This window comes from Sinocyclocheilus anshuiensis, unplaced genomic scaffold, assembly GCF_001515605.1.
Source record: "Sinocyclocheilus anshuiensis isolate Anshui unplaced genomic scaffold, SAMN03320099.WGS_v1.1 scaffold928, whole genome shotgun sequence".
In the NCBI taxonomy this organism is placed as follows: Eukaryota; Metazoa; Chordata; class Actinopteri; order Cypriniformes; family Cyprinidae; genus Sinocyclocheilus; species Sinocyclocheilus anshuiensis.
In genome coordinates this window covers 1,871,024-1,882,166 of record NW_015552531.1, presented here as the reverse complement: position 1 = coordinate 1,882,166, position 11,143 = coordinate 1,871,024, and the positions used below count along the sequence as shown (strand labels likewise).

Below are 11,143 nucleotides of genomic sequence, written 5' to 3'. Positions count from 1 at the left end.
AACCCATAAAGTTAATAACGTTACCTACCTCTAGAACAAGGGCATTTCTCTTCTGAGCAGAGAAATCTGGCTCCTTGTGTGTATTTGGTGACACGTGTCATGGCAATTACAAGGCCCTCCAAAGCTAAGGGTCTCATTGGACCATACCCACGGGGAAACTCGGAGAGATCCAAACAATAGTTGGGAAAAGGTGGCAAGTGGGTTGGCTTTAAAACAACATTAACCTATACAGAATATATATATTCAAATATATTCCCACACACACACACACATGAAAAAAGTGAAATCTGCATTTAATTAAGCTGCTCCTTACCTGGTTTTCTGTTTGTATGTGGTCAATAAGTGATGTGTTTTTATAGACAGATAACAAACCTGAAAAATAACCACTGCACTCTTAGTTGTTTGTTTAAATACAGATTAGATGTAAATATGTTAAGCACAATAAAATATAGCTTGTTTAATTTATTTATTTTACTTTTCCACACATTTCACCAACAGAAAACTGTGGTTGATAGACTAATAAGTTGGGTATTGTGTATATTTTATTTGTGAAACTCACTGACTGAAAGAGTGAAATGGCTTTGACAGGGTCGTGCAGTATAGTCTCCCAGTGTGGCGTTCAGTTCAAGCACATCTGAGGGATTCACATCAAAACTGAACCGATACACAGCCTACATCTGCTGTGCACCTGAAAGACATGTTTCCCTTTTTCAGTGTGTTAACAGTCATGAAGATATGGGTTCTTGTTATTTTAATTTAAATGTAATAATCAACTTAGATTACAAAAAAACGGATGTAGACCCCGGACGTGTCACGTCCTCAAGAGCTCCTGTTCACTGAGGTAAGTATTTAAATGTAGAAGTAACTAACTAATTAACGAATAAGGCATCCAACTTTATAAACAAACCTTTAAAGCCTTTACAGTCTTCAATGAGTTTACTGAACCCACCACTTCTGTCTAAATAAATTATTATTGCTTCTTTTAGGGAAAGCAGGCCATCCATATCTCTGAAATGCACCGCTGGCTCTGGAGCTGGGCGGCGGAAAGAAGCTCGAACTCAGTATAATATATGCAAATGAAATGCATCACGCGTGAGCCAAATGAAATATGTTAACCTCGACTCGAACAAGGCGTCTAAAACATATAAACAAAATTTTTAAGGCAGTGCAGTATTGAATAAGTTTAGGTAACCCACGACAGATATTTAAATAGGCTACATTATTATCACTTTCTTTAGAAAAGGGATAACTTATTTCCGAAACGCACAGCTGAATAACTGGGCGGGAAGCTCGTGCTCAATATATGGAAATGAGATGTGTCCTGCGTGAGCAAACATTTTAAGGCGTTGCATTATAATTAGTTTGGTAAGGCACCATGCCTATTTAAATACATTATCATATTATTATGTAAAATGTACTGTTATGGCTTGGTAACTGGGCGCGAAGCTCTGGTCCATAACACATGCAAATATATGCAAATGAGAGGAATCACATAAATTCAAGTAATTCAAGAAAGGGTGTTTACTTGTACAGTACATCATTTAAAGGTCATATAATAAGTCAGTAGGCACTGTGGTGTCTCATCTCATAATCAAAGGGCAGGAAATGAAACAGTGGTTTATTACAGGGTCATTGTTAGTATTTAAGTGCTATTAACTCTAATCTAAGATGAAAATAGCCACAAATGTTCAATTCACACTGTACTATGGCTGTTGATGACCCAAACCATTACAGGGTTTATCAACATTCATTTTGATTTCAAAACAGCTTAAAGTTCTGCCTATTTTCTAACTCACATACATAGTAAACAGCATAAATTGAATATATATGAATTTGTCAATCAGCACATTTATTTTTTTTAATTGCTTGCGTTGACATTATATAAAAAAAATGTCCATAGCAAATTTCTAAACTACAAAAACATAATTGGTCATATACTGCACAGTATGTAAGCAATCAAGTGTAAGAGTTGGGGCAAAACAAGGAATGTGTCAACGTAGATATTTTGTTTACAAATATCATCAGCCCTTGAAAAAATTCTTACGAAAAAGAAAAAACATCAATACTTCAGCGCCTGAGCTAAACTCTCAGGGAAGGCATTAAATGTTACACAAAATATAATGTTATTTATGCATAAAAATAAAGTTTGAAACACCCTGGAGCCCAACAGGTTTATGCACTGCTTCTGTTATAAAACACAAAGGTCCACCCTCTGATCATGACAACGCACTCAGCAAATTCTTCCCTTTCATCAGAGAGAGCGATCACAGACGTTTCATTCAGCTCTGTGGATCGCCATTAGCAGCGTCACTCTTACAGGAAAGAATCTCCTGATGGCGGAGCGTAAGAAAATCCCAGGAAGGCCTCATCAGCTTCCATAACACTAGCATTGACGATTGACAGCCCTGAAGAGAAGCACACAGAGTTTGGTACGGTTTCCTCTGTGAACTCGGGATCAAAGTTTGAGATGTCATACTGGGATTCCTGCAACATTAGAGAGTTGAATGTTTTAATACACTTATGCATACAGTACTTTTTTGAAACTTTAGCAAAATAGTTATGTTGTTAAAGGGATAGTTCACCCAAAAATTAAAATTTGCTGAAAATTAACTTACCATTTGGCCATCCAAGATGAGTTTGTTTCCTCATCGGAACAGGTTTGGAAAAATTTACAATTACATCACTTTCTCACCAATAGATCCTCTGCAGTGAATGGGTGCCGTCAGAATGAGAGTCTCCTGATTCAGAAGAGATGACTTTTTCACTGGAGAGAGCAATATTATGAATAGAGTCGTATTTTTAGGTTTGAAGTTAAAAAGGTCTTAATGATGGATTTCTTTATTACAAGCACACATCTTTTCATATCACAAGACACTGATTGATGGACTGGAGTCGTGTGGATTATTTTTAGATTACTGTGATATTTTTCTTAGCTTTTTGGACTCTCTGATGGCACTCATTCAAAGGATCCATTGGTGAGCAAGTGATGTAATGCTAAATTTCTCCAAATCTGTTCCGATGAAGAAAAACTCATCTATATCTTGAATAGCCTGAGGATGAGTAAATTTTCAGCAGCTTTTCATTTTTGGTTGAACTAAGTCTTACCACACTAGGGTTAAATGGAGGAGGAAGCTTTTTCTGTTCAAGGTCATCCCAGTTAATAGATGAGAAAAATTCATGTCCTTTGACTTCATTCTGCAACAAATGGGACATAACATATAAGGCCATTTTAATATTCCAAGATATTTTCAATTCAACATTTCCTGCTTGAGTGTAATGTATTATAGGAAATTAAGAAATCCTATTGAGGTGCTATCGAAATATTTAACAAAGTCATCCACCAGGGGGTGATATATCAGTACTAAATAGCTCACAAAGTCATCTCTGTAGATCTTGAATAGCCTGAGGATGAGTAAATTTTCAGCAGCTTTTCATTTTTGGTTGAACTAAGTCTTACCACACTAGGGTTAAATGGAGGAGGAAGCTTTTTCTGTTCAAGGTCATCCCAGTTAATAGATGAGAAAAATTCATGTCCTTTGACTTCATTCTGCAACAAATGGGACATAACATATAAGGCCATTTTAATATTCCAAGATATTTTCAATTCAACATTTCCTGCTTGAATGTAATGTATTATAGGAAATTAAGAAATCCTATTGAGGTGCTATCGAAATATTTAACAAAGTCATCCACCAGGGGGTGATATATCAGTACTAAATAGCTTACAAAGTCATCTCTGTAGCCAAGCCTCCTGGTGTGGTCTTTCTCCAGCAGGGCCTGAAGGATGGACCAGGCAGCTGTGGATGCCCCTGGGCGCATGATAAGTTCCTTGTGAAGAATGTTGTCATACATCTCATGTGTGTCTCTGCTGTAGAACGGAGGCTGTTGACATAAAGGTAAAACAAGATTTAAGCTTCATTGCCTACATTTTCAGAGACAACTATCCAAATTTATGGTTTATTTGTAACTTACCAGGCCATAAAGCATTTCATACAGCACAGAGCCCAGACACCACCAGTCCACAGTGTTATCATAGGGTTGTTTCCTGAGTACCTCTGGAGCTAGGTACTATTGTGACAACGAATTATAGTGTTAAAATGATTGTGTTATTCTACCCTCCAAAAGCTTGCAGTTAATTTGCAGTTAATTTTCTGAAAATGTAATGAGGTTAATCTAGAAAAGCGCAATGAGAAAATCAGTAACAATTTAATAAGAAGAATCACGGTAAGTAGTTATTTTTAAATTCAACAACTAATTAAATGATATTTACTATAACATCACAGTAATATGTTAAAAATAGTTTTCAAACATATAATTGAAAACATGCAATACACAAAAGTTTGGGGTTGGTAAGATTTTCTGTTTTTGAAAGAAGTCTCTTATGTTCACCAAGGCTGCATTTATTTGATAGAAAATACAGTAAAAACTGTAATATTGTGAAGTATTATTACAATTTAAAATAACTCTTTTCCATTTAAATCTATTTTAAAATGTAATTTATTCCTGTGGTGGCAAAGCTGAATTTTCAGCATCTTTACTCCAGTCTTCAGTGTCACATGATCCTTCAGAAATCATTCTAATATGCCGATTTGGTGCTCATGAAACATTTCTTATTATTATTAAAGTTGAAAACAGTTGTGCTGCTTAATATTTTTGTGTAAACTGTGATACAATTTTCCCCGGAATATTTGAAAGAGAACAAAAAAACAGCATTTATGTTAAATAAAAATTTACTTTAACATTATAAATGTTTTTAATGATCAATTTAATGTGTCCTTCCTGAATAACAGTATTAATTTCTTATAAAAAAATCCTACTGACTCCAAACGCTCGAACTGTAATGTAAGCATCATTCATCCATTGTATTTGTGTTTGTAATACCTCAGGTGTCCCACAAAATGTGGTCGTTGTGTCTGCTTGGGAGATGCCCTCCTTACACAGTCCAAAGTCAGTCAAGACTATATGTCCCTTAACAGACAAAAGATGCCAACAGGAACACTTTCAGGAAGTATGTCACCACACAAAAAGCCTATTCTTCACAGAGCCAAAGAATCTTGTGTCTGACTGGAATATTTGCCAGGGCCTTGTTACCTCACACTTTCATCAGATTCGATAGGAAATGCACAAGTAAAACTTGAAGCATTCATACAAATTAAAAAGAAGTCTTCAGTTTCATTGCAATATTTCATTTGGCTGGCCAAAGCTACACTTTGTACACCTCGTCTCGGGAAATCAGAACAGTTTGTTATACTTCACAGCGAGGGTAGACTACTCTGTTTCCCCTGGAACTCTCAACGTTGATCGGCTACGCTCTGGCAATGATAAAAGTGTGGAAAAAAGAGGGGTACTTACTTGAGAGTCCAGCAGGATATTTTCTGGTTTCAAATCCCTGGGAACACAAGAACACTTAACTTGTTGACATTTTGTCATATGTTTCCAGTCAGGAATAATACAACAAAAAAAAAAACATTACACAGAAAAAATCATAACAATGAATTATAGGTATTATAATATGACAAGACAAGCTATTCATAATGCATTTAATTATTATGAAGAGCAATTCCTTGCAGTCATATAGCGTCACACCCTATGAATGCAAACTATGTTCTCATGATGGCCATTTCATACGTGAGTGTAATTTTAAATGACAACAGTTAAGCCAGTTCACCAATCAAAATTTCTCAAATACATTCTGGGCAGCAACTGGGAAAACCATAAGAGGGAGGAGGTATAGAATGTGTCCGTTAAACATTCCTCTGCCTCTGGGAATTCTCACACACTTTAACAGCTAAACATCATCCGAGAATCACCAAGCCTGTGTATTTATAGACAACTGATCCTGTAGTAAAGCTGCATTTACCTGTAAACAATGTTAAGAGAGTGCAAATAACCCAGAGCACTTGCCATCTCAGCGATGTAAAACTTTGCTCTGGGTTCAGGAAAGGTCCGCTCTTTTTGGAGGTGAAAGAAAAGCTGTAATGGAAAGAATCAAAAATTGTAATATTCACTGAATAAATGCAAAGAATAGTCAGGTTACCCATTACATCATGGTTTGTCATGGCTATTATGTAGCCTGCCTCACAGTGCTAGTAATTATTGGTGTGATGTTTCATTAGCTGACATTTAAAATATCATCAGCAGACTTTTAGCTAAAGAGAGGAAGTCAGACCAGTGATCTAAATAAGCATGTGAATAGGAACCATGCAAAATGCCAATTAAATGACCCAAAATTAGCAACAGTCATGCTCTGGCTTCATCATCTCATTTACATGCCACATGACAATCCCCTGCATTTCCTTGTTAAAGGGATAGTTCACCAAAAAATTTTACATTCTGTCATCATTTACTCACCTTCATGTCTGTTAAAACCTGGGTGACTTCATATCTTCGGTGAAATACAACATGATGACCAATGAGGTCCCCACTGATTTTCATTGTACGCATTAAAACAGTTAATGTGTACAATGCACAAAAAAAGGGTAGTCATACAGGCTTGGAATGAAATGAGGATAAGTAAATGATGACAGCATTTTAATTTTGGGGTAAACTGTGCCTTTAAGACATACAATTTGAATTATCACTGTCAGCAATAGCTGTATTTATAAAATATTGATTTACAACATATTGGTTTAATCTGGCAAACAGTGGCTTTTGAGATGTGATGAGGCAGACGTCAGCCTTGAGCTTCTCAACCACAAATACTCACTTCTCCACCATTGACAAAATCCAGGACAAAGTATAACTTGTCTGTTGTCTGAAAGGAATAGTGCAGTCCAACCAGGAAGGGGTGTTTAACATTCTTTAGCAATACATTACGTTCAGCCATAATGTGCTTTTGCTGGCATGGAAAAACAAATTAAAGGGAATTCATTAATCAAACGTCAAAGGACATAAAGCAATCATAAAAGAAGGTTTAGGTATTAAAACAAAGAAAATCATTACCTCTCTCCTTTTTAAAATGACCTTTTTTTGCAAGACTTTGATAGCGTAACACTTTCCATCCCGTTTCCTCTTTGCAAGAAGAACCTTTGTGTGGGAGAGAACACGGTGGGTTAGCGAGAGTTTCACCTTCCAATACGGCTGTCCATGGGCAAAAAAAAAGACAAGCTCTGACTTGAGAAACTGAGAAACTTTCACTTCCTAAATGGAGAGTCCATGGATCAGAAACAAACACTACTGCTAACCATACAGTAAAGAAAACAGAGAATATTAAGGCTCGGTGACATTCCGAGCTTTCAGTAACTTATTCATAATGTTACCACAAGGGATTGACCCACTTTCTCTCACAAACTGTAGAAGTCCCAAATTTCAGGTAAGTTTTATCATTAGGCATAATATTTAAAAAGAAAACTTACCTTCCCAAAGCTTCCCTTTCCTATGACTTTAAGAAAGTCAAAGTCAGTGGGCTTTGCACTATTGGAAAAACACACAGTGATTAAGGCTAAAATTAAAGCATATGCATCATTCATTTCTACCAGTTCGATGTTTTGCATCCAAATTATGACATACATACAATATTTGTCACTATACAAAAGCAATAAATTATTTTAAATAATTATAAAACACTTACTGTGGATTTGCAGATGGCCCTAAGTTTATATTTCTAGAGGTAGATGTACTCTGTAAGAGATATGACAAAACTAGGTAAGACTAATTTAAAAGCAGTAGTAAAACATGGATGCATAGAAAAAATAATGCATAATAGTTTATAGCACAAGCTATTTTGCATCTCGGGTCTTTAGAAAGGATTTTCCAAAAAAAAAAGAGAGATACATAATTCCATAAATTTATCAATAACTATAGCGTGTTAAAAATGCTTAAAATATAACACTCAATGCATATGAATACAGCTAACAAGCAAGACAAAAAGAAAAGTATGAAGACTACTTACTCAATGTGTTATACTCAAATATATTAAAAACATAATATTAGTACATATACCAACCTTGTCATCTTCATCCTCTGAGGCATCAGAGAAGTTTTTAGATTTGTCCATCTGCAGAAAGTCTTTGACATCGGCACTGCGCATTTGAAATTAACATTCACATATTAGAGGTCTGACTGAGGCGATACAAAGCCACAATTGTGAGGAGGAATATGAGCTAACATCAACAGCTCTCTGTAACAGGAACCGTAACCATAGCAAATTTGACAGAGAATCAAAAAGAAGCATTTTTCATTTGGCACGGGTTCACAAGATATAATCGAACCAGCTTTGTACTCAAAGTTCAGAGAGATAACTGGTTGTGGCTGGTTTTGGCATGTTTCCATTGTAAAGCCCACTTAAATTTTACATACATTTAGATGCACTGACACTGTGAGTGGTGCTGAACACTGAAGAAACAGTAACTGGCTGATATACTCACTGGTTGCAGAGCTGTGGATGGGACACAATCTTCTGAATGAACTCATGTAACCCCGCTTTTCTGTGTTTTATGAACTCTAAGAATTATACAAAATAGAATTATACAAAATATATAGGTACAAATTAGCTTAAGAAAAAAAATATGAAAATGTGCATAGTAGTGTCATCATGTAGTGAGCCCGCACTACATTTTTAATTTTAATGTATTAATATTATTATGAACTGCACAGGCCAAAAAATGCCCATGACCAGAACAGACCTAAGACCCATTTTTGAGAACTACTCAAGATAACCATCACCTCTTACGGGAAAGAACTAATTTATCAGTCACTTATCAAAACCAATGGCCTCAGTCTCTCAGTGAAGCATGGGGCACTACGGTAAAAATGTGCACCAAATAATTAGATTGCTATTGTCGAGTGAGACAGCAATTATCCAGAAAGAATGAGGGGAAGAGAGAAAAGCAAAGAGGGATACCAATGGTGGAGAAGACTTTACAATATGTGCACAAATTTTGCATGTGCTTCCAATGGTCAGACACATGGTTTCTCCATGAAAAAGATCCTGACCACATACTGGCCACATAATTGGTCACACATGAGTTAAATACAATTGGTTCTCGGGTGCGCATTCTCATTCTTTTATTTACGCACACAATTTTGCTGCCACATTGTCTGAGAGCATAATGTGAGATTAAACAAGGACAAAGATTTTATGGGCTCGGCAGGGCGGATTTAGCATGGTTGATTTTCTGTATGGAACACTGTTGGATAATCTAATTTGGCAAATACACATGATCTCTATTAAGCTAAATGAAGCAAAGTCACTAACATATGTGCACGAGATGACAAGTTCCAATGGGCTCTGAACAATATGCATTTTATTTCATGAAAAATCAAGGAACTGTAAATTACCTGGGTCAAAGTTGTCTCCAAATATTCTCTTAGCAGGAATCTTCAAATTCAGAGCAGGAAACAGTTTTTTTAACTGTAGAAAGACACATTATAGTTTTAATATACAATACCATTTAAAAGCCTAGGGTCAGTACGATTTGTTTAAAGAAGTGAATACTTTTATTTAGCAATGATGCATTCAACTGATCAAAAGTGACAGTAAAGACATTTATTATTTTACTAAAGATTTCTATTTCAAAAGAATGTTGACCTTTTGAACTTTCTATTCATCAAAAAATCCTGTAAAAAGTGTCCACTAAAATATTAGGCAGTTAAAAGTTAAAAGTTTTAACTTTGATAATGATAAGAAATCGTTCTTTAGCAGCAAATCAGCATGTTAGGATGATTTCTAAAAGATCATGTGACACTGAAAACTGGAGTAATGACTTCTGAAAATTCAGCTTTGCCATCACAGGAATGAATTACATTTTAAAATATATTAAAATAGATAAAAAAAAAATATTTTAAATTGTAATAATATTTCATAATAAAACAGTTTTTACTGTATTTTTGATTAAATAAATGCAGCCTTGGTGAGCATAAGAGCATATTCTTTTTTTTAAGATACATTTCAAAATGATTATCAGTTTTATATTTTACATTAATTGGTCATATCTGAATATTTAATTAGAAACAAGTTCCAAACCAAAATCAATGTTACTTAAAAATAGCTGTAAACAAATAGTTAGAGTGGAGTCTCAGTCTACTTACTGTGTTATTCAGTTTGTCAAATTCTGCATATCTCCGGAAAACAAACCACTCATGCCTTCCAACACTGACAATTACTTTGTAAACCTATCAAGGTAAGGATTAAAACAGTCACATATCTGATGCTACAAGATATTTAAAACACAGTTAGCCAGAGCTTTCAAAATGTAGAAAAGAGCATCAGAGGCCACTTACAGTATAGCGTTTCTTCTTGTCTCTCTGCTCATTGGTGCAGGGAATGCTGACATTGGGGCAGCTAGGTTGCTCCTCCATCCTGAGGCCTCTCAGAATCTCACAAGCAATCGCTCATAGATGCAACAGGTCCTCAGATCGCTTCCCTGCCTCTCTGGCACACCTGATTCTGATGGGAACTCTCCATTTTGGTCCTGCACAGAACACAAACAAACATACCACAACATAAGCGAGATGTTCTATGACAGCCAAGCGCTCTTTTCAGCAGTGTCCACTTTAGCTCCAGAGGGCTCTTTAGGCCTTACATGACAGGACAGGAAGGCCACTCAGAGTCACTAATCAAGTGTGGCATGAACACAGAGAGGACCCTCAGTCTGGGCGACCAAGCGATGAGTCTCCACCTCTCTTTTCCTCACTCTCTTTCATCCTCCCCTCTGCTTCTTTCCAACTGGGAGGGAGCAAACGGGGACGTTCTTCTTTCATATGCCACTTCCACATACTCCCTCACGCTCACTGGGTGGGCGACATTCCCCTGCCCCTCTGAGGTACAAGAGATATTTTTAGATAATGCTGCACTGGACCTACAAAATGCAGATTTAAAGGCCAGGGGGAGCCTCTCAAGAGCATCTTATGATATAAATATATCTTCATTTTGAACTCCCTTTAGGTGGTCAAGCATGAAATAAGGACTTTCCACTGTATATTAATTGAAAAAAACAATATTTTCAGCAATAATATTACTTTGATGCCAGGTCAAAATATATAGGCTAATAGTAGAAAGGTTTTATATACTTTTATACATATATATTTATAAAAGTATATATATATATATATATATAGTTATAATACAGAAACAGAAACTGTATTTAATTACTTAATACTTTAATTATATATATATATATATATATATATATATTTCTGTCAT

At 35.8% G+C, this 11,143-nt stretch overlaps 1 protein-coding gene across 1 annotated transcript; it reads right to left on the bottom strand.

The window, feature by feature from the left end:
• Positions 1-1,503: 1,503 nt before the first annotated feature.
• On the bottom strand, positions 1,504-10,412 carry LOC107663688 (serine/threonine-protein kinase Sgk3-like). Its single transcript, XM_016453967.1, has 16 exons — positions 10,222-10,412; positions 10,030-10,113; positions 9,280-9,352; positions 8,367-8,442; positions 7,946-8,021; positions 7,571-7,620; positions 7,356-7,413; positions 6,943-7,026; positions 6,707-6,838; positions 5,861-5,973; positions 5,353-5,389; positions 4,882-4,968; positions 3,973-4,068; positions 3,727-3,882; positions 3,458-3,547; positions 1,504-2,484 (listed from the first exon to the last, which is right to left on the bottom strand). The coding sequence occupies exons 1-16, from the start codon at positions 10,297-10,299 to the stop codon at positions 2,314-2,316; spliced, it is 1,461 nt and encodes a 486-aa protein (XP_016309453.1). The 5' UTR covers positions 10,300-10,412; the 3' UTR covers positions 1,504-2,313.
• Positions 10,413-11,143: the final 731 nt, after the last annotated feature.